This window comes from Peromyscus californicus, unplaced genomic scaffold (assembly GCF_007827085.1).
Source record: "Peromyscus californicus insignis strain IS unplaced genomic scaffold, ASM782708v3 Scaffold_9__1_contigs__length_137607984, whole genome shotgun sequence".
Lineage (NCBI taxonomy): Eukaryota > Metazoa > Chordata > Mammalia > Rodentia > Cricetidae > Peromyscus > Peromyscus californicus.
In genome coordinates this window covers 68,457,740-68,481,775 of record NW_026294617.1, presented here as the reverse complement: position 1 = coordinate 68,481,775, position 24,036 = coordinate 68,457,740, and the positions used below count along the sequence as shown (strand labels likewise).

Genomic DNA, 24,036 nt, shown 5'->3' with positions numbered 1-24,036 from the left:
TAAGAATGAGATCCAAATAACTAAATTTAGGCAAATGAATAAATTCAACTTTAAGAGTAGCCACTTAAAATGTCTGTTTTCTGGAGCATCCTCTCAGCCTAAGAGCACCATTTACTTTTATTTTCTTGCTTTTGCTCATCATGGGTTGTAAGGTAGTTAACAAAACCAAAAGTACAACTCCCCAACTACCCACACATAGTGCTCACAGAGTCTCAAAATCAAACAATATGGGTTTCATTCCTGTAAACAGCAAGTTGCCTTGAGACTGAACAATTCAGCTCTCATTCAATGTCTCCAATGCCACCTCATTTCTCTGTGTAATTGGATTCCACTAGAAAATGCTTTTAACATCTTGTCAGTATGACTAAAACAATAAAAAAGTATCAACATATTATTTGTCACTTGTGAATTTGATAAAAGTTTCACATCTAAAAGCAGTCATGTGAATTTCTATTCACCTCAGTTTTTTTTTTCTTAGTTGGTAGAGAATTCCCTACTGGCAAAATCGAGTAGAAATAGCTGGTAAAAGTAATTTAATTCCAACTATCATCAGATAGAATATTTAAGTGCTATATGAACCTATCTATGGAAAACAATTTTCAATTTAAGAATGAAAGAGTATGGGCAGGAGAGATGGCTGTAGTTAGGAGCACTGGTTGCTCTTCCCGAGGACTTCAGTTCCCCAGTACCCATGAGGTAGCTCATAATCATCTCTAATACCAGTTCCAGGGCATCGGACACCCACTTCTGGCTTATATAGGCACCCAATAGACAAATGATAAAGACATACAACACCCAGGTAAAACGTCCATACCCATAAAATAAAACTTTGATTTAAAATTAAAAAACATGCTGGGTGTGGCAGCTCATGCCTTAAATCCCAACAGAGGCAGGTGAATCTCTTGAGAGTTCAAGGCCAGCCTGGTGGTCTACAGAGTAAGTTCTGGGACAGCCAAGGCTATTACACAGAGAAACCCTGTCTTGAAACACAATAACAAAAAAAGAAAGAAAGGAAGGAAGGAAAAAGGATTTCTGAGGCAGATATGGTGGCACATGGCTATAATCCCAGCACTTGGAAGGTAGAGCCAGGAAGACCAGGAGTTCTAGGTTTCTGGCCAACCCCAGTTACATGAGTCCCTATCTACAAAATAAACAAATCTAAAACATGGAGTATAAGATTGGTAATTATTAAGATGACAAATAGGTAGAGAGGTTAATACCTTCATGCAAGGAGAGAAACAGGAGTGGGAAGGAGCTCAGCTGATAACGTGCTTACCTTACAAGCATGAAACCCTGTGTCTGACCCCCAGTACCAATGTCAAAACTGCCCGGTGTGCTGTCTGCTCCTGACCTCAGTGATAGGGATATGGCAACAGCTGGGTAGGTCCCTGGAGATACCAAGCTAGCCAGTCAGCCTAGCCTACCAATTGAGTGCCAGGCCAGTGAGACCCTCTTTGAAAGACAAGACAGACAGCAACTGAGAAGGAATGACACTTCCAAAAGTTGTCCTTTGGCTTCCACGAACCAGAACACACAGATACATGCGTGCATATGCATGTGTCCACACAAAGAAACATAAACGAGTAACAGCTACCTTGAGAAAAATCGTAATAACCAGCAGCATAAGTCAAAACAAAATAATAAACTACTGCGACGAGCATTTCCCTTTTCTGTGGCAACAAGGTTTAAAGTATCCTATTCTTCTGGAAGTCTGACACTGGAAACCTTACAGAAGATTACATTAAGGCTCTTTAGTGCCTTTAAAATACTGAGACTGAGGCTGGAGAGAATGCTCAGCAGTTAGGAGCACTTGCTGCTTTTGTAGAGGACCAGAGTTCAGTTGCCAGTACCTAAACAACCAGTTGGGTTGTTTACATACATCTATTTATAACTCCAACTCAGGGGGGGTCTGATACCCTCTTCACCTTCTTCTGGCCTCTGAAGGTGCATCCATCTCTCTCTCTCTCTCTCTCTCTCTCTCTCTCTCTCTCTCTCTCACACACACACACACACACACACACACACACACACACACACACACACCCCAACAAAAATAAGTATCTTAAAAATAATAATTCCTACCAGGCGGCAGTGGCGCACGCCTTTAATTTCAGCACTCCAGAGGCAGAGCCAGGAGGATCTCTGCGAGTTTGAGGCTAGCCTGGTCTACAAAGCGAGATCCAGGACAGGCACCAAAACTACACAGAGAAATTCTGTCTCGAAAAAGCCAAAAACGAAAACAAATCCTGAAAACCCTCACATCAACGAATAGCAATACTGAGTCATTCTTTGGAGACTGCCAAGTGTCCACAGTCGGACTTCTCTGCTATGCACAAACACGTGGGCAGAAATGGAGGCAACGAACTCTTTATTAGCACAGCACATGAGGAACCTTAGACTAAAGCTAATGAACTGCTGACACTGTGAAGCCAGTACCCTGCAAGATACTTGGGAGTTCTGCCATGTGTTAGGACCCAATGTAAAAAACTCCTGTTCTGTTGTGCTTTGTTTGAAACAGGGTCTTGCTATGGAGTCCAGCAGGCCTGTAACCAGATTGTCTGGCTCCTTTTCCATTACTGCACCTTAAGAACCTGGACCGCCTTTTGTGATTTTAAGTATTTGTTTTGTTTTGTTTTTGAGTCAAAAATCTCCATGTTACCTAAGTTGACGTCAAACTCATGGTAAGCTTAAGTGATCCTCCTATGTAGCTCATGGTGGCTCAGGTCTCTTAATTCCAGGTCCTGGGAGGCATAAATGTAAAGCTAATCAGAGCTACACAGTCAATTCCACAATACTGCCCTCCCCCACAAAAATATTAACTTTGAAGTATCTGAAATACACAAGGGACAAAACACATATAAACACACACACACACACACACACACACACACACACACACACACACACACCATATATAATGAATGAAATAACACTATGGACATAACCCATTAAGCATTGGAGAAAATATTAAGCTTTTCACAAATACATAGCTTTTCTTGTCACATAGCCTTACAAAGTCCATTCCAATACAAAATAAGAGACAGGGAACACTTGTAAAAGCATTTGCTGCTGGGGGGGGGGAGGGGGGGGCCGGGGGCGGGATTCTGGTTCCATTCTCAGCAGTCATAGTAACTCCAGATCCAAGGCTCTCTTCTCAACTCCATGGATGCCAGGAACACACATGGTATATATGCATATATACAAGCAAAATACTCATATACATAAAACAAAATAAATCTAAAAAAAACAACAAAACATTTTTACTAAGATCCTACAGTCTATCCTGTTAAAATACCTTCTCCAAAATAAGTTAACTGTCTTTCTTAATCCTTTTTTAAAAATACACTAATTATATTTTTAATTTCTAAGAGTAGATTCACTGGTAGTCATCAAAGGATTTCTGAATTTTACATCCAAAAGGGTTTTTTGCATTTATATACACCCCAAAATGGCATCAAGACCTTTTCACAGAAATTCCCTACACGTAAACATAGTAGTGCCATCCTGGGATCAAAAAACAAAGCAAGCTAGGCCTGGTAACAAACATACTACAGAAACATATCCCAAAACAAAGTAAGAAATTCAACCAATGTTTGCTTCCTTACATCAGAAGCATGCATTTTGTTTTGTTGGGTTTTTTTTAAGACATAGTCTCACTACACTCTGTAGTCAAAGTTGGCTTTCAACTCAAAGATTCATCTGCCTCTGCCTCCCAAATACTGGGATTAAAGGCATGTTCCACCACACCCAGCATGAAGGCACTTAAAAAACAAAAACAAAAAACATTTATTACTTTTATATGCATGTGTGTGTGCCTAAATGAGTTTACGCGCACCACATTCATCCAAGAGCTTGCAGAGGCCAGAAGGAAGAGTTGAATTCTCTGGAACTACAGTTAAGGGCAGTTGTGAACTGTCATTCAAGTACTGAGAACCAAACCTGGTCTTCTGAAAGACTGGCAAGTGCCCTATTTCCTCAGCCTGTGAAAACATTTTTAAATATATAACCTTACATACAATATATACATTTTATAGCTTCCTAAGAGTAAACAGGGCAGCAGCATAACTCAGTCAATGCACTTGCTTCAAAAGCCTGCAGACCTGAATCTGATCCCAAACTACCCAAAAATGGAGGGAGACGGCAAACTCCAGAGTTGTGCTCTGACTTCCATAGCGTACCACGGCAGGCACGCCCTCCTACACATAAAAATACAGTTTTAATTAAAATAATAAACATTATCAAAAACCCTTTGCAATTAAGTTGCAAAATCTAAATTCCTCCTCCTAGTCTGGAGAGTCCTGAACAATATGCAAATCCTAAATTCAACTAGATTAAAATCTCTAGAACAACAGAGACTACATATTATTCATATTAAATGTTCTCCATGTAGGAATAATGAAACATGCAAACTAAACAACAAAAGTAACAAAACTAAACAAAAATAAAGAATGGGGGGAAAATAACTTTGAATCATCTGTCTCAACATACAACTGGAAAAAAAAGACACTATTTCTCAAGAACAAGAATGTAAAGATGTTGCAAAACAAGCCAAAGATGCTGGTGCTACATTACATATCCTAATTAAACATAACTCACAGTGGTTTACCAACTACAGAAATACATTACGAGAAGATACATTCTCTTTGTCCTTTTTGGTTTTTTGAGAACATCTCACTCTACAACCCAAGCTGGCCTAGAACTCACTATGCAGGCCAGGCTGGCCTTGAATTCATAATAATCTTCCTGCCGAGGCTTTTCTAAATGCTCTGAAGAGTCACCATGCCTGTCTTGAGGGCAAATTTAAAACCCTGATCCTAAAGTTCTCCTGGTGACACATTCAAGTAGTATCACAACCTTCGCCTTCAAACTTAACACTGCCATTTCTACAAATGAACGGAGAGAGTGGGTATCTCAAACAAGACCTAACCAACATTGGTTCTACCTCGGTACAACTTAAGTTCCTGAAAGCATATACATACTAGCAAGGTGTAGTGGCACATGCCTTTAATCCCAGCACTCAGGAAGCAGAGACAGGTAGATCTCTGAGAGTTCGAGGCTAGCCTGGTCTACACATCCAGTTCCAGGATAGCTAGGGCTACACAGTAAGATTCTGACTCAGAAAAACAAACTGAAAGAATATACAAAGTTCATGTGATTGTACTGATCCTCATTTTTTAATGAAAGGTTTTCTATTTCTTCAGATTCTCAGGATAAATTTATATATATATATATATATATATATATATATATACAATCTAAACACCACTAATCTAGACTAAGAAACATCCTAATAATAAGAGTTGAGTTAGTTCAAAGATTCTTTCCTCATATTCATAGAGGGGATCCTTGCTACAAAATTAGTCTTTCGAAGAATTCCTACAGTCCAGCCAAGAAGTTCCAATATCCAAAGGCACATATCAATAATTCACAGATCCCAAAAACAGTTTACTCATAAATGCCAAAAGAAACTGCCAAAGAAGCCAGGCAAGTTGGCTCATGCCTGTAATCCCATAAGGCTGTGGCAGGAAGATTACAATTCTCAAATTGGAGGTCAGCCTGGGCCACATAATGAGTTCTGGGCCGGTTTGGGCTATACATTGAGATCCCGTTTCAAAGACAACAAAAGGAAAATGTTAAAGATGGTAAACTCTATTACAACACATCATCCTGCTGGTTTAAATTTTTTACAAGACGTGTGTGTGTGTGTGTGTGTGTGTGTGTGTGTGTGTGTGTGTGTACACATATGCAGGGACAGAAGCAGAGGCCAGAAGAGGGTGCCAATGCCCTGGAGCTGGAGTTATAGGCGGTTATGAGCCAGCTGAAGTGGGTGCTGGGAACTGGAGCTTGGGTCCTCTGGAAGAACAGTATATGCTCAACTGCTGAGCCATATCTTCAGCCCCTTGTTTTGTTTTCTAAGATACAGCCTCGTGTAACCCAGGCTGACTTTAAACTTACTATGAAGCATAGGCTGGGCGTGAACTCATGAGCCTCCTGCCTCAGCTTCAAGAATGCTGGGATTACAAGCGAGAGCCACCACACTCAGACCGATTTTGTGGTTTCAACTCCACAATGATTTACTTGTTCTCTCAATATGTGACAGCTCCTCTCACACGCACCCGAGACTTCAACAAGCTAATCAACAGTGATTGTTCTCACCCCAAGACAGGGATCAGTTATTAAGTATCCAATCATATTTTTTGTTGTTGTTGAATGAGTCAAAGAAGATCCTTTCTCTTGTAGATATAAAGCTAAGTTGCCCAGATGGGAGTGTGGCTTGGTAGAAGAATGCTTGCAAGCAAGTTTAATGCCTTGTGTTTAATCACCCAGATGCAACACTCCCCCCCCCCAAAAAAACCCAACCAGCAACAAACAACAGTTACATCGATACAAATTAGGCTGTGGAAGCATTTCAGTTATCAAACATACATACTAAACTATCAGAAATGTTCTGCTTGGTCTGTAAACACAAAACAGTAAAAATACCTATCTCATATAGGTCAGACAGACAAGGACAGTGTATATTCCATATATGTTTGACACTTCAGGCTCTCACAAGCATAATTCAACCACATGCTTCCTTTGCAAATACACTCATATTTGCCAATGACAACCTCCTGAGGCATTATGATATGGACAATACATTACTAAGTTAGTAATCAAAATAGCTTGTAGTCCCAACTTTGCCACTAATTTAACATGTGACCTTGGAAAAGTACCTCTTCATGCCTCAATTTCCTATTTTCCTATCATTTTCAGAGTTCTAGGATTACAGAGAAACTGAAAGCATTCTGAATATAAAAACCTTATGTGAACATAAGCACTACTATAAATCCACATGGCCTTATTCTCAGCTTGATCACTCTGAGGATGATGTTCTGGGTTTTCCTATTTATACATCTGACTCTATTCAAAGGCACAAACTATGTCAAGTTTCTTCCCTCCCTGAACCTAGCATGCATGCTATATTATCTATCTAGTATGCTAAAATACATGTACACTTACCGACCTGAAGGACACGTCCCAACACTTGTTTCAAAATAAGCTAACTTATGAAAGGAACTCCAGTACACTTCCACCAAAGCAGGCCAACTCCCGAGCACTTTCCATCTTTGCACACACACACATAAACACAGCAGCTAGAAACCAACAGACCATCTGGTCTTCAAGACCCAAATCACTTCTTTCCAAAGTACAATCTAACCAGTGACATTTATTAAACTTATTAACCCTCAGATCACTATGTTATGTCTGCGCCTTTGGAGAACACCACAGGTCTTGTTACACAGGTAAACTACCCTCCGAAGATCCTCTCCCGTGCCACTTCCGTCCCTTACTTAAACAGACATCAACTGGATCTTGGGAGATGCTCCAACCAGGCCTACTACACCAACTAACCTGTCAGGGGCACCGCCGACTCCGCCTCCACTCGCTTACTTTCCCGTCCCCCCCCCCTCCCCCAAACCCAGAGCCCGCCGCCGGTCAGGGACACCCCGTCACCCCGCCTAGAGGGACTTCCCGGTAAGCTCCGGATCCCTTTCCCTCCTCCCCTCCCCTCCCCCATCCTCACCCCGCTCCCCGCGGAGGTCCAGGTCCGGGAGGTGTCAGTGGATCACGGGAAGCCAAGGAGAGCGTACTCGGGCCTCCCAAGGCCTGCTCACCGCGCACTACTCACCGTGTGAGGCCGAGAGCGCCGAGCGCAGGCAAGTGGGAAGAGGGGGGTGGCCGCCTGGCGCCTCGGCTCCTCCGGGTCCACACCGTAACCCTCTCCCGCCTGTCAGGAGGCGGCCGGCGGGGAAGCGGACCGGCGGCAACGCGAGAGGAGAAGCCCAAGGCGTAGGTCGGAGAGGGGAAACCGAGGGAAGGCGGGTCCGGCCCCCGAGACCGGGATCGTCTCCCCCTCCGCAAAGCGAACCCAAAATGGCGGCGGGAGCGGCAGCAGCGGCAGCGGCAGCGGCGGCGGCGGCGGCGGCGGCGGCGGCGGCGGCTCTGGGGAGGGAGGGAGCGAGCGAGCGAGCGAGCGAAGGGCGCCTTGTGCCCCCCCCTCCCCGCCTCCCACTCCTCCCTCCGCGCGCTCTCCCCGCCGTGCCCCCCCCCCCCCCGCCGCTCACCCGACTCCGGACGCGCAGCGCGCACGCCCGCCCGCCCGCACGCTGCCGAGCGTCTGGACTGGCCGCGAGCTGGGCCCTCCAACCACCGCCTCCCGCCGCCCCGAGCCGGCAACACCGACGCGCTCGCTCCGGGGCGCCCGCTGGCGCGCTCCCGACTCCCTCTCGCCCCTCACGCGTACCTTCCGCGGCGCGAGCCCGAGCCTCCTCCTCCTCCTCCTCCTCCTCCTCCTCCACCTCCTCCTCCTCCACCTCCTCCTCCTCCTCCTCCTCCTCCTCCTCGGCTCGCCTCCCTCCCTTCCCCGCCCCCACGGCTACCAACGGCAGCCACGGCCGCCGCCGCCTTCGCCCCCACCCCTCGAGCGTGCGCCTCCCACAATCCCCCCCGCGGGACGTTCCATTGCGCGCGGCTGCCGGGGCAGGGGAGAAGAGGACTGGCCGCGGCGGGCGCGGCTTGCCACGGCGGCAGCCGTCGCCTGCGTAGCGAGCGAGGAGACCCGGGCACCGACCTCCTGGGACCGGCCGCCGCGGCGCCGGGGCTGGCTGCCCGCTTCCGGCCGCAGGGCGGGCGGCGCGGTGCCCCTCCGCTGGGCTGTGGTTGGAGCCGCGGCGACTGCGCGTTGGGTCGCTTCCTGCCACCCGACCGGAGTTTGCTTGGCAGTCGCTGGACGGGTACCTCGGATCCAGCTGCTGGTGGCGTGTGCCGGGTGGTGGACTCATGGTGAGGGGGACTGACCCGCACAGGGCATGAGATGTTGGAGGGAAAGGAGCGTGTATCCGAACCGCCCCGAGGTAGGGAGTGAGGCCAGCCGAGTCGGCGACCCTCCGAGAGGGGGCATCCTCTAGACCCGGGGCTCCTGCGGACCTGGCACCGCAGTTAAGAGTTCGAACGGGTACCTATCCTCTGCGGTTGTTTGTGTGCTCCTTGCGCACTTCGCAAAGATTGTGCATACTCGGTTTTCAACTGGCAACCTGATGGGTTCTCAATCTTTCTAATGCTGCGACCCTTTAATATAGTTCTTCGTGTTGTGGTGAGTGACCACTAGTTATAACGTTCTTTTCGTTGCTACTTCCTACTTTGTTGTGAACAGAAACGTACGTATCTATCTGATGCGTAGAATATCTCATATGCGACCCCTGTGAAAGGGTCGTTCGGCTCCCAAAGGGATCGCGATCCTCGGTTGAGAAATGCTGTGTTAGAGACTAAAGAAACCATGCGCTTCGAATTTGTTTCTGGGGTTGATCTTTTGTGGCCTTCGAGTTATTTTTCTAAGTTACTCATGAGATACTGGTCGTAAAAATTAGCTAACCCCAAAATATGCCTCCAGGGTTGGAGTATGAAATAATGAGATAATGTATGTAAAGTAGAATTAGCTCCGAGGCACGGGGAAAATGCAGAATATTATTTTTATCATTTACAGTGCCGTTGATGTTGATAAGACTTGTAGGTGTAATTGGTAGTTCGTGTTTTGTTATCCAAACTGTTGGTTAAACAAGACCTATGGCATTCCTTGGCTGTTAATATGTGTTTCTCAAAACTGCGTTGACATTTAGAACTATGGGATGTTAAAACCCCAACGTTTGGTCTACCAATTTTAAGTACTATACAAAAAGTAAGCAAAATTTTAGAGGAATGAGGTCCTTCAGTTTCCCTTCTTATCTGGGCATTATTCTTACTTTTGTGATTTGGGGAAAGTTTTTAACATTAACTATATTCCATTCGTCTCCAAGACTCGTTCAATTAAAATTCAAACGGTCTTTTTGGGGGTGGGCATTAGAATGTCTTTTGAGTGTTTTTTGAGATAGTCTCTTTAGCCTAGGCTTGCCTGGGACTCTGTCAGTCGTCTCTATGTTAGACACCCTGGTGGTTGGATTACAGGCATGAGCCCACGCCTGGCTTTCAGATGACCTAACATTCCCCTATTACCTGTATAGGTCAGCTCATCTCTCTTTAATAGCTTCGTATGTGCAACTTCGTATGGGTGTGTGCTTGCGTGCCTGCAGACTGTCTGACTTCACAAGTTTTCATAGTCTGTTTCAAAGTAATTGGAAATATTAAAATCAGTGTCGGAGACTTAAATACTAGAACTAGCCAAGTGAAAAGCGATAATCTCAACACTTGGAAGTGGAGGCAGGAGGATCAGAACCTTGTAGCTAGAGTTTTCCTGCCTGGCCCACAGTCAGGACAAATCTCTGTCACCCGCCAGTCCCACAGCCGCTCAGACTCAACCAAGTAAACACAGAGACTTATACTGGTTACAAACTGTATGGCCGTACCAGGCTTCTTGCTAACTGTTCTTACAGCTTAAATTAATCCATTTGTATAAATCTATACCTTGCCACGTGGCTCGTGGCTTACTGGCATCTTCACATGCTGTTTGTCATCGTGGCGGCTGGCAGTGTCTCTGACCCAGCCTTCCACTTCCCAGCTTTATTCTCCTCCTTGTCCCGCCTATACTTCCTCCTGCCTGACTACTAGCCATTCAGTGTTTTATTTACTAACCAATCAGAGCAACACATTTGCCATACAGAACATCCCACAGCAGAACCTCAAGGTCATCCACAGCTATACAGCAAGGTCTTGGCCAGCCTGGGTTATATGAGGCTGTCTCAGAACAGCAACAAAGGATGGAGGGAAGAAGTGAAAGAAAGTGCAAGATTGAAAAGCACAGATTGAATACCGTACTAGAAGAACATGTGTTCCTGTTTAATCCTTACAACAGCACTTCGAGATAATCTTCATTTTTTTCCAGTGAAGAAGCCTCATCTTTAGGCTGTAGTTGCCTATATCTTAAAAATCTAACTTTTCTCTATACCACACTGCCATCATAGTAAAATTTCTTTTATTGTTTTATTATTTTGTGTGTATGGGTGTTCTGCCTGCATGTATGCCTGTGCATTGTGTGTGTGTGTGTGTGTGTGTGTGTGTGTGTGTGTGTGTGTGTGTGGCCAGAAGAGGGTGTTGGATTGAAAGAGATTGTGAGCCACTATGTGGGTGCAAGGATTGAACCTGGTTCCTCTGGGAAAGCAGCTGGTGTTCTTAAGTGCTGAGCCATTGCTCCAGCCCCCATAGTAAAATTTCTTATCAGCTGCATATGTTTGAAAGTCTAAGTGTTCATTTCTATTGCAAATAGAGAAAAATGTGTACTTCCTGATGTACTTCAATCCCATTGTAGCCTGTAACAAGTCTTTCTCTGTCCTGCCAGCCAGCTCCCAAATAATGACACAGAGACTTCTTATTAATTATGAAAGCTCGGCCTATAGCTTAGGCTTGTCCCAGTAGCTCTTATAACTTAAATTAATCCATATTTTAAAATCTACATTCTACCTTCCTTTCATTCTGTACCTCTGACTTGTTATGTGTTTCCTGGTGTCTCCTCTGCATGCCTAGATTCATACCCAGTTCCTCTCCTTGCCTGGAAGTCCCACCTATTCTCCCGGTCTAGCTATTGGCCACTTAGCTTTTTATTAAACCAATCACAGTGACACATCTTTACACAGTGTAATCAAATGCCTCACAATAATAGTCATCTTTTTATACCTCAAAGTTGATGTTGTGATGCGTCCACCTTAGTATTTTCTGTAGGGAGGGGCAGGTGGCTTGTTTTGCTTTGGGTTTTTTGTTTTGATGTTGCTAGAAATGAAATCCAAGGTCTTAGAATTGCTAAGTAAACATGAAACCACTAAGCTACCCCAAACCAAAACACCACATTTAATTCGGTCACCAGTGTATAAAATGTTATTTACGGTCTCTGGATTCCAGTAGCTTTCAGTAAGTACACAATTTGTGTATGGATCGTCAGCTAAGTAGAGGCAAATAAAATAATACTGTTTGCTTTTGTGTTCCTGAGAACCTACCAGAAACTAAAGGTTATTGAGTGTTCAATAAAAAGCACCTCATTGACTGGGCAGTCATGGTGCATGGCTTTAATCCCTGCACTCAGGAGGCAGAGGCAGGTGGACCTCTGTGAGTTCAGGACAGCCAGAACTACACCAAGAAACCCTGTTGGGGGGGGGGGGGTTAATGGGGTGGCGGGGAAGCACCTCATTGAATAACCTTCAGTTACTGAACAACAGAGAGAGGAGTGACTGGGATGAGATGGCTCAGTGAGTGAGGCCACATGCTATGAAAGGCAGGCCTTAGTTCCATCCCATAGTCTGTGGAATGGGAGAAAGAACTGTTTGCACAGAGTTGTCCTCTGACCTCCACTCAAGAACCCACACATACATGCACATTAAAAATACAAGGGTGGTTGTTGTTGTTTGCTTTTTAACATGTGAGTGAGCCAGGCATGGGGGCACATGCCTTTAATCCCAGACTTGGAAAGCAGAGGCAGACAGATCTCTGTGATTTTCAGGCTAGCCAACAAAGATAGGAACAGCAGATTAATTTTCCCACATGTCCACATCTGATACATCTATATGAATCTGCTAGATTATGTGAAATAAAAGGATACAGATAGAATTATGGTTGCTCATCAAAGACACAGAAAACTCCAAATCACAATAATGTAATGTGAGCAAAATCTCCAAACCAGAAGTTGGAGATTTCAAAAACAGGAGAGATCCATGAGCCAGGCAGCCTGTAGGCACTGGAGAAGGTAAGGTAAGGGTAAGGACTGTCTGGACCCTGTAAGAGTGCAGCCCTGCCCCAATTCTGCTTTCTTACTTTCTGAACTACAGATGTTTGTTTTCTGTTGTTTTGTTTTACTGCATTTGTGGTAATTTGTAAGGCCAGCTCCCAAATAATGACATGGAGACTTACTAATTAGGAAAGCTCGGCCTTAGCATAGGCTTGTTCCTGACTAGTTCTTATAACTTAAATTAACCCATATCTTTTCATCTACAATCTTTTACGTGGCTCAGTTACCTTTACTTTGTACTACCCATCCTGCTTCCTCTTCCTCTGGCTGGCAACTCCACTTTTCTTCTTCCCAGAGTTCTCTCTCTGCACTGAAGTCCCGCCTATACCTCCTGCCTAGCTATTGGCTATTAAGCTTTTTATTACACCAATCACAGCAATACATTTTCACACAATGTACAGGAATATTCTGCAACAGTAGGAAACTAATATATAATAGACATGACTAACCTAAAGTGGTTTCCTTTGGATTGTGGTTTGTACTTTATTTAAATGAGGATATACTTACTCTGAAACAACTTTAAGTAAAATGAAAGTCAACAAAACTGTCCAAATTCCCAATATTTCCTTATTCTTCTGCTCCTGCCATCAGTCCTCAGGCTGAAGACAGCTGGGAGTTTGAGCTGCTGCATTGTAGCCATGTTTTTGAGCAGACCTCATACTTGCTTATCAGAGTAGAAGAAATGTTCACAGGTGTGTTGTGTTTTGCCTGTATGTGTCTGTGCACTCACTGTGTGCAGTACCTGCAAAAACCAGAAGAGGGCATCAGATCCCCTGAAAATGGAGTTAGAAACTGTCTACACCACCATGTGGGTGCTCAGAACCAGACTTGAGTCCCCTGGAAGAGCAGCCAGTGCTCTTAACCCCTGAGCCATCTCCATCTCTCATACTAACTTTTAAAATAAGGTTTCAAATTCTGAAAGAATGGATCCTGCAAAGATTAACAATGTGTTTGGTAAGAAGTACCAGGATTTTAGACTCATGCCTTGCAAACTAGAAATAAATTCTATAGAAATTTTAAAAATCTGTTATTATTTTTAAGTTATTTAATTCCTTCCCTTCTTTCTCTTTCTTTTTTCTTTAAGATTTATTTATTTATTATGTATACACACACCAGAAGAGGGCACCAGATCTCATTGTTGATGGTTGTGAGCCATCATGTAGTTGCTGGGAATTGAACCCACATCCTCTGGAAGAGCAGCCAGTGCTCTTAACCACTGAGCCATCTCTCCAGCTCCGCCCCCCCCCCTTTTTTTTCCTTAGACAGGTTCTTCCCAGACCTGTAGAATTAAAGTGTGGCAGTTGTATGGTTTGGTCGGTCTGTGCTGGCAGCATCGCCCCCAGATCACGAGCCTCCTGTTGTGATTGGGCAGGCACACCACACAGTAAGCTCATTTGAATCATTTTTTTAATTATATACACAATATTATCAGCATTGCTGAATGTTAATAATATTAGAAATGGGAATCAGTATCACTTCTTGGCCTTTTCGCTAAGATGGTATGTAGAAATAAAAATCAAGAAGTGCCATTTCTAGGGATGGGTGTATAGCTCAGTTGTAAAATACATGCTTAGCATACATGAGTCTTAGGTTCAGCTGCCAGAGGGTGGGGGGAGTAATTAATTACACGCACCATTAGCACTCATATGTCATATCATCTTGGTATAGCTTTCTCTTGTAGTCTTTATGTAAGCACCACTTCAAACTGTAATGTGGAGCCATCGCTCACTGCTTAACCTGATGGATGGCCTTAGTTCAATCCGTAGGACTTAAATCGTGGAAGAAAGACAGCAATTCCACGAAAAGGCCATGGCAGCACAAGTGTGCACACATACAGATGCACTCACAAATACATAAAAACTGTAATCTACAGTTAGATTGAGATCAACAGTATAGACGGATGTATCACCGAGCCCTATGGCTTTTGGATCTTACCTGTGTGTGTATTTCACGTCCTCTTTATGGTTTTCAACTCTGCTCTTTAAGTTTTTGCTTCCTGCTGCAGGGTGCAGGGGGACAAGAGTACATGTATAAGGAAGGTCAGAGGACAGTTGTGGGTGTCAGCTCTGTCTTTCCCTTGGAGGTTCCAGGGAGCAAACTCACGTCAGCAGGCTTGTTAGCAAGTGCCTTTATCCACTGAGCCATCCCCTTACTCCTGAGAAGTCCTTAGGCCGCTGAAAGATAGTCTTCAGTTCAGTACCAGATTGTTAGTTGAGTAAGCTAGATGCCCTCTGTCTCTGAGCAGTCACGCCCCGCTATTACTATCTCCTTCCCCCCATTTGACAATACAGTGTTTATTACATCATCACTCGCACTCTTATCCAAATTGCAAACAATATATTTTTTTCTGATGAAATGTCTACAGGTAAAGTACTGAGAACTTGAAACTTGTACTGCTCAAATGTCATAAGTGTTGCATTTCGGAATTTCTTTACTTTAGGTGTCTGGTGGGAAGTGTGCATGTACGTGGGTGCGTGTGTCCTTGCATGTGCAGGCTAAAACTTAACTTCCAGTGCCCTCTTGTATTGCTCCTCATGTGTCCTGTGCATGTGTGTGTGTGTGTGTGTGTGTGTGTGTGTGTGTGTGTGTGTGCATGTGTGTGTGTGTGTGTGTGGTGGTGGTCCGTGTGCAGGTGTGTGCTCCTGCAGCAAGCGCACAGAAAAGGGGTGGTTGCTGAGTGTCTTGCTCTCTCTCCACCTTACTCTTGAGATACGGTCTCTCCCTCCTCCACCCCTCATAGCACTGGGGTTACACGTGGGTACCACCACAGCAGGCTGTGGCTGTGGGTGCTGAAGATCCAACCCCAAGTCCTCATGCTGGAGCAAGAAGCATTTTACCTCATGCTGAGCATCTCCTCAGCCCCGAGAATTGCTTTTCTCTAGGAACCCAAACCTGGGGATATAGAGGAGCAAAAGTGCAACATAAAATATGTTTGGTTGTGGGGTGTGTGTGTGTGTACACATGCAGATGTGTGCACATGCTTGGGGGAGCCAGAGGTCAGCTTTGAATGTCATCACTCAGGAGCCATCCAACTAGTTTTTGTTCTTGTTTGGTTTGGTTTTGGTTTCTCTGTGCAGCCCTGGCACTCCTGCAACTCTGTAAACCAGGCTGAACTCAGAGATCCTCTGCCTCCAGTGCTGGGACTAAAGGCGTGGGCGCTACACCAGGCCTCATTTTGCTTTGTTTATTTGTTTCTGGGTTGTTGTTGTTTTTTTTTTTGGTTTGGTTTTTGTTTTTGTTTTTGTTTTTTAAGCAGTCATCTGCCTGGAAGTCAGGCTGGACTTGCTTGGCCAGTGATCTACCCCAGTCTTGGGATTACAAAGCATGTACCACCAGGCATGGCTTTTTTTATATGTCTGGGGATTAAACTTGTATTGCAAGGACATTGCTGACTGAGTTATTTTCCCAGCCCTAAAGCTCTTTTTGTCCTAACTGAAATCATGAAAACAATTAGACTAGTCTTCACTAATTTCCATACAGTCTTTCTCAACCCACACAATTGAGTGCTGGCTTAGTGTACACAAGACCCTGGATTTGATCCTCAGTACTGGCACCCACTCCACCCCACCACCCACAGAAAGACACATAGGTCTCTCTGAAATTATTTGGTTTGTCAGTATGATTTTATTCTCTCCTTATGTATTTGCTGTTGTTGTTTTGAGATGGGGCATTACTGTGAAGTGCTACGTAGCCTGGGACTTACTGTGAAGGACGGGCTGACCTTGAAGTTACAGAGTGCTGGAATTAAAGCCATGCATCACCACACCTGGCTGTCCTTATACGTATTTTAAATAATTGAAAATGTAGTGTGGAGCCAAGTGTAGTGGCTCACACTTTATCCCTGCACTTGGGAGGCTGAAGCAGGAGGATTGCTGAGAGTTCAGGACCAGCCTGGACCCCGAGACCCTGCCTATAAATACATAAGCAAATCAGGCAAGCTGGGGGTGTCTTTGAGTAGTGGAGCATTTGTTTGACAGGGACTAGGCTCTGAGCTGCTCTCCGCACTGCTAAGGTAAAGCAAAACACGATGGAGTTCAGTGTGGTTGGTTTGGTTTAGACGGTGTCTCAAGTAGTGTAGGCTGGCCTGGAGCTTACTGTATAGCAGAGGGTGACTTCAGCTCCTCCTACCTCTACCCCTTAGGTGCTGTGATTACAGTACGCACCACTACACCCAGTTTATACAATGCTGGAGATGGAATCCAGGGCTTTGTGCTTGCTAGTGCTTGTACAAGCTGAGCTGCTCCCCAGCCCTGGTTTTTTGGTTTTGGTTTTGGTTGGTTGGTTTTTTTGTTTTGGTTTTGGTTTTGTTTTGAGATAAGTTATTACTCAGTACCCCAGGCTAACATGAAACTCGTATTGTAGCCTAGGCTAGTGCTGATCTTACAGCAGTACTTCTGTAGCCTTGGCTGTCCTCTAACTCGCTCTTAGACCAGGCTGGCCTCGAACTCACAGAGATCCACCTGCCTCTGCCTCCTGAGTGCTGGGATTAAAGGTGTGTGCCACTGTGGCCCAGCTTAATGAAGAGTGTGTTAAGATCAAGAGAGTTAAGTAGTACAGTTAACAAGTGGAGTAGATAGAACTCTGTTCTAGCCTGTGACTAAGAGCTTTGCCTATGGGCTTGAACTGACTCGCTCTACTGCAACCTTGTCCCATAGCAGCTGCCTCCAGTATAATCTCCAGCAGTGGCACCAGTGCTGCTTGCAGTAAAGGGACTCTAAGGCTAAATAAGTTGGATTGCAGCTAAAAGTGAAGTCTCTTAGCAGGCAATAGTGGCACAAACCTGCCAAACTGGTACTTGGGAGGTGGAGGCCAGCCTGAGCTATATGAGACTCTGCCTCAAAATAATTTAGTAAAGGAGGAAATAAAATGAAGGGTCTTTATTACAGTTTTCCCTGAGAATTTGATATGTATTTTAAATTAATCAAAAGTTAATGACTGCATTATTTCTCAAATTTCTTTGGCCATAGACGTTTGGCTCATGTTATTGGACTAGTTAGCATTCACCAAACATCTTGGGAAGTGATGCTTTAGGTCTGTGCTTTTCATGTATAGCAAAAGAGCCCGGGAGTCCTGCAGGTGAGAGGGAAGCTCGCGAGCTGGTGGAGCACGCCTGTAATTCCAGCATTCGGGTGGCAGAGGGGGAAGGATCTCTGAGTTCCGGGCCAGTCTGCTTCACGTCATGAGTTCAAAACAGCTAAGGTTACATAGTAAGATCCTGTCTCAAAAAGGAGGGGGAAGGCAGGCCACTAGAGACCATGTCGGTCTTATTCACCTCTATCCACTGCGTAAGCATATGGAAGTACTTCATGTTTCTTGAGTGACTGAATTAAAGAATTAATTGGGCCGGGCGGTGGTGGCGCACGCCTTTAATCCCAGCACTTGGGAGGCAGAGGCAGGCGGATCTTTGTGAGTTCGAGGCCAGCCTGGTCTACAGAGCGAGATCCAGGAAAGGCGCAAAGCTGCACAGAGAAACCCTGTCTCGAAAAACCTAAAAAAAAAAAAAAAAAAAAAAAAAAAAAAAAGAATTAATTGGTTTCGTTACTAAAAAGTAAATGGTAACTAAAAGGGGATGTGATTCAAAGGAGTTTGTGGCTATATTTTTACGATGTATTTATTTTGTGCTGGAAGGAGGGCTCAGTGGTTAAGAGCACTTGCTACTTTTCTAGAGGACCTGGGTTCAGTTACCAGCACCAATGTGGCAGCTCACAACAGCCCATGGTTGGGATGTGGGAACCAGGCATACATGCAGGGCCCTTGCAAACATGCCGGCAAAATACTCATGAGCATAAAATGAAAATGCATCTTTTATTAGAAAAGAATGTATGTGTTTTGCATGTATGCATGATACTTGTGGAGTCCAGAAAGGGGCACATGATCCCATGGAACCGGAATTACAGACTGACTGTTGTAAACCAGCAGGTGATGCTAAGCATCAAGCCTGTGTCCTCTGCAGCAGCAGCAAGTGCTCTTAGCCATCTCTCCAGGATGGTTTGTGACTCTCTGGACTGTACTGGAGACTTTATCAGGACAGGGAGCATATTTGCTCATTGTAGTCACTGGTATTGGTACATAGTAACAAGTGAAATTGCTACAACTCTCTTGTTACTGTTGTTGCTTGAAGAATTTGTTGTAGCAGCTGGGAGGTGGTGGCCTTTAATCCCAGCACTTGGGAGGCCGAGTTCCAGGCCAGCCTGGTCTACAGAGCGAAATCCAGGACAGGCACCAAAACTACACAAAGAAACCCTGTCTTTTTTGGGGGGGGGATGTGTAGCACAGGTGGAAAGTAATAGATAACAAGAGATTTCATTTAGTTACTCTGTCAGTGCTAGGTAGTGGTGGTTACACCGAAGTACAGGAATCTCTACCTGTGGAAGAATTTGCTTTCCATAAATTCAGTTACCCGAGGTCAACAATGGAGGCTATTGAGATGACTCAGCAGTAAGAGCACTCACTGCCCTTCCAGAGGACCTGGTCCAGTTTCCAGCACCCCCATGTGACTCGCAACCATCTGTAACTCCAATTTCAGGGAATCCAGTGCCCTCTTCTGATCTCCATTGGTGTCAGATACAAATATGGTACACATACATACATATAGGCAAAGCATTCATAGACATAAAGATGAAATAAATCTTAATAACAAAAAATTCAAAATCAACCATGGTCCAAAATTATAGGAATGAACAGTTTGCAAATTAGAATACTGTTCCAATTAACTTGATGAAGTCTTCTACACCACTCCATCTCACCAGGACTTGAACCATCTCTTTCTAGCACACTCACACTACCATGCTCCCAACTAGTAGTCATTCAGGGCCTCAGATGGACTGTGGCAGCACTACAGTATGTCAAGTAGCCCTTAATTCGGTAAAGATCCAAAGCTTAAGAATAATGATGCTGGAGCCTGGCATAGTGGTGCACGCTTTTAATCCCAGCACTGGGGAAGCAGAGGCAGGTGGAACTCCGTGAGTTCGAGGACAATCAGAGCTACATAGAGAGACCCTGTATCCAAAAAAAAAATTTTTTTTATTTAAAAGGAGAGAGTAATAATGCTGCGAATTCAGATGTGCCAAAGAGATGGTATAAAGTGCTTCACTTAAATAAAAAGATGATGGTACACTGAGATATTTTGTAGGAGACCTGTCTGAATGGCAGTGCTCAGAGGCAGGCAGACCATGAATTTTAATTAGACACCAGCCTAAACTATATAGTGATACCCCATCTGGAAAGAGAGGAGAGCGGGAGAGGGAAGGAGCTACATTTATGTAACTCATTTACTGTTATTCTATCTATTTAAATAAGGCATATAATAAAATGCCTTCATTTATTTATTGAATTTTGTTATGGGAATATGCATACTGAAAAATGAGTGTGTTTTTGGTTTGGTATCTTCCATGGTTTCAGACTAACACTGGGTATCAGGTCTTGTTTGTTTGTTTGTTGGGGTTGAGTGGGTGCAGTCTTGTTTTGTAGCTGGAGCTCTCCTAGAAATTACTACACAGTCCACGCTTGCTGTAGACTCTAAGAAGTCCCTCAGCTTCAGAATCCCAAGAGCTAGAATTACGTACAGGTACAAGCCACTCTACCCTGCTTCTGATGGGCTCTTGAGGAAATACTAGATTTTAAATTTCTTTTTGCCACCAAAAGAGTATAATTTTCTAATTAAATATTTCCAACACCCAAAAGGATAAATTTAGGACACGATATAAAAATTAAAAACCTCATGGTATAAAATAATGTTGTGTGATCTGAATGTGAATGCCCCCTGACACACACACTTATTTGGAACACCTGGTCCTCAGTTGGTGGTGCTGTTTGGGAAGGGTGTGGAGCAGGAAGTGGACTGTTGAAGGATGCACCCTGAGTGTAGGTGCAGAGTGACCAGTCTTCTGTCTCTGCCTTCTCTGTCCATTGCCCTGTCTCCCTGCCTCTACCCCCACATAATGAATCGTAAACCAAAATAAACCTGTCTCCTAAGATGCTTCTGTCAGAGCATTTTATTACACTAGCAGAAGAGTAAGACCCTGTGGGTGTGATGGCTCTCACAGAGACAGAGTTTGGAGGATCTGTACAAGTTCAAGATCAGCATAGTCTACATAGTGAGTCCCATGTCCGCCAGGGCTACGTAGTAAGACCCTGTCTCAAAACAAAAGGCTAATATATAAGAAAAGAGGTTCACGGCTCCATTATCCGTACTAGGAGTTGATGATTACCAGTTCCCAGGGTGTCTTTCCCCCATTGGTTCCCTTCCCTTCCTCCCTGAGTGTCACCATTATTCTAGATGTCATTCTTAGCGTTCATTCACCTTTCTGGTTCAGGTTTGCTGAGTGTGTGTCCTGCAAATTGTGAGTGGCATTTGAGGGATTGCTTGTGTGTGTTGTGTTTTCAGGCAGGGTGTTATTTATCCCGGGCTGGCCTTAAACTGTAGCTTGAAGATGACCTTGAAACTTTGATCTTCCTGCCCCCCCCCCCCCCCCCCCCCCCGCCTAGTACATGCTTTTGACGTTTAGTTTATTTAATGCTAGATGTGATGGTTTTCAGTCCATATTTTTGTTTGTTTATGACAAGGTTTCTCTATGTAGCCCTGGTTGGCCTGGAATTCACTTTGTAGACCAGACTGGCCTTGAACTCAGAGATCCACTGCCTCTGCTTCTCTAGTACTAGGATTAAAGGTGTGCGCCACTGTGCCTGGCCAGTGTTTACTTTTGAAGGTGATGCATATACTACAATTCCGGCCTCGCTGCTGCTTTGACTGTTCTCTCACTGGTTTTACTCTTGTATCAGTGGACATTTTAGTTTGTTTTTTTTTACTTTTACAGTTTTCAAATGATAACAGACCCCTCTGCTATAAACATTCTTATATATTTTTCAAGTATATATTTGTAAGTAGTTTTCTAGAATACGAAGGAATAGTAAAGCTGAGTGCCAGAATCTTCAACTTTATAAAGATAGATTTCCCAGTGCATTTGGATTTAACAACGGGTGGGGGGCTTTTTCATTTTTCTTAAGATGGTGTTTATGATTGGCATCTCATCAAGGTTTTAATGTGACTCTCGTGACTTGTACTGAGGTTAAATTTTAGCCATAATGTTTCCTGAGTGAATGCTTTTTCTTCTCTTTTGCCTACTTTGTTGATTCATAGATGATTTTTATATATCTAGAAAGTATCAGATTTTTATATTGCAAGTATTTTTTTCAACAGTGGCTTACCTTTTTCTTTTTAATAGAGCAGAGATGATGCTGACAGGAATGACAAGGCTTTTCTCCAGGGTCCAGAAGGTGAGTCCTGACAGACTGCTCACACGCTTCACTGTCAGGTGAAGTTCTCAGCAGAATCCCTGGCTTGGAGGTAGGTGTGCCTGTAATCCAGTGATGGAGAGCTAAGACAAGAGGACTGGGAGATCACGTCCAGCCTGACCTGCCAAGTGAGACTCTGCCTAAACAGCACACAAAAACAGTCTGCTTGAGACACCATGTGATAGGATAACGAGCATTTTTAAAAACTGGTAAATTTGAACTATTTAGAAGAAAATCAAGTTGGCTTTTAGACATGGCACTTTTGATCATAGAATTAAATCATATATTAAAAGGCTGTCTCAGGAGGCTGGATAGATAGCTTAGTTAGTAAGGTGGTAATGCCTGGCAAGCGTGAGGACCAGAGTGCAGCACTCAAGGAAAAGCTGGAATGTGTGTGACCCCAGAACTGGACGGGTGGACAGAGGTAGATCTCTGAAGTGCATTGGCTGGCCGGCTTCGCCAAATTGGTAAACCCCAGATTCATTGAAAGACCCTGCCTCCAAAAGAAATAAATAGATAAGTAAAACCCTAAGGTAGAGAGCAATCAAGGAAAATGCTTGCAGTCAACCTCTCGCCACCACACATGCACACACGTGAACCAGTACATACATGGCAGACACAAGCTAAGACCTACATTTGGGCTGGGGATGAAGCTCAGTAAAGTGCTTGCCCCACATTCAGAAAGTCCTGGGTTCGGTTTCCAGCACTACGTAAACTGAGTATGGCAGTGCATGTGGAATCAAGAGCCCAGACTTTGGAGGAAGACGCAGGAGGAGTTTCTGGAACTCAGAAACTCAAGGTCATTTTCAGTCATATAACACATTTGAGTCTAGCCTGGAGTACATGAGACCCTGCCCACCCTCCCATGCTCCCCTCCAAAAAAGATAAGGGACAGAAAGATAATCATGAGTTAGGAACTCATGCTGAACAAACATAGGACCAGAGTCCGAATCTCCAGCATCCGTGGAACAAGTTGAGCTTTCCACAAACACTTGGAACTCCAGGTCTGAGGGGAATCTAGCTCTTTTTTCTCTGGCCTCCACACACCACACCACCCCACCACATGCGTATACACTAGGGCAGACACATACAAACACGAAGAAAAGACCATCCTAAAGACCATGGTGGCGCAGTTGGGGCCTAGAGGAGCACTTGGGGAACTAAGACAGACGGACTGAGGCTAGCCTGAGCTACATGGAGAACCCTGCCTCGAACCGGAGGAAAGATGTTATCTTACTGGTTTCTTTTATTCTTTTTAACTATTTACCAAATATTTGTTGTGGGTTTTGTTTGTTTGTTTTTATTTTTTATTTATTTTTATTTATTTATTTATTTATTTTTAGCAGGATCTCACTATGTAGCCTCAGCTGTCCTGGAACTCACAGGAATCCACCTGCCTTTGCTTCCCAAGTGCTGGGACTAAAGACATGCACACACACACATCCAGCATGCTTTATTTCTTTTGATCTTCATGGCAGTACAATATCCTTGTTTTAAAGTTGCAGAAACTGGATTAGAATGGATAAGTAACTATTAGGAAAGCGGGCCATGAAGCTGGAAAGGCTTGTATTGTATAGATGCAGCTGGTGGACGTCAAAGCCTATGTCCTAACTGTAACAGGCTTTCTTGTCGGACTATTTTTGGACCGCCAGCCTGCAGTGATGACCTGGAGACTTACTATTCATTGTGAAAGCTTGGTCTTGGCTTAGGTTTTTTTCACAGTTAGCTCTTATAACTTAACCCATATTTTTTGAATCTACGGTCTGCCAGGTGGCTTGGTTACCTCTTAGTAGAGTACATCCGACATGCTCCAACGGGCACTGAGTCTGTGTCCAAATCATGCACCAAGATTCCTTCTCCCAGTCTCTCTCTCTCTCTCTCTCTCTCTCTCTCTCTCTCTCTCTCTCTCTCTCTCTCTCTCTCTCTCTCTCTCTCTCTCTCTCTCTCTCTCTCTCTCTCTCTGCCTGGAAATCCTACCTGTTCTCTCCTGCCTA

The 24,036-nt window shown here is 44.4% G+C and overlaps 2 protein-coding genes across 6 annotated transcripts in view; one reads left to right on the top strand and one right to left on the bottom strand.

Annotated features, from left to right (window-relative positions):
• The window catches only part of Ash1l (ASH1 like histone lysine methyltransferase), a 161,635-nt gene extending 153,327 nt beyond the window's left edge, over positions 1-8,308 (bottom strand). For 3 of the 5 annotated variants that reach the window (XM_052731542.1, XM_052731544.1, XM_052731546.1), the window contains exon 1: positions 7,673-7,781. The gene's annotated coding sequence lies outside the window, so the exon portion shown is untranslated. Of the gene's footprint in view, positions 1-7,672; positions 7,788-8,287 lie in introns of those variants that run through there. The other 2 variants (XM_052731543.1, XM_052731545.1) reach the window with 2 other exon arrangements.
• The window catches only part of Dap3 (death associated protein 3), a 30,629-nt gene continuing 14,160 nt past the window's right edge, over positions 7,568-24,036 (top strand). The window contains 2 exon segments of the mRNA XM_052731575.1: positions 7,568-7,700; positions 21,973-22,024. Of these exon segments, the coding sequence (XP_052587535.1) occupies positions 21,980-22,024 (45 nt within the window). The 5' untranslated portion in view covers positions 7,568-7,700; positions 21,973-21,979.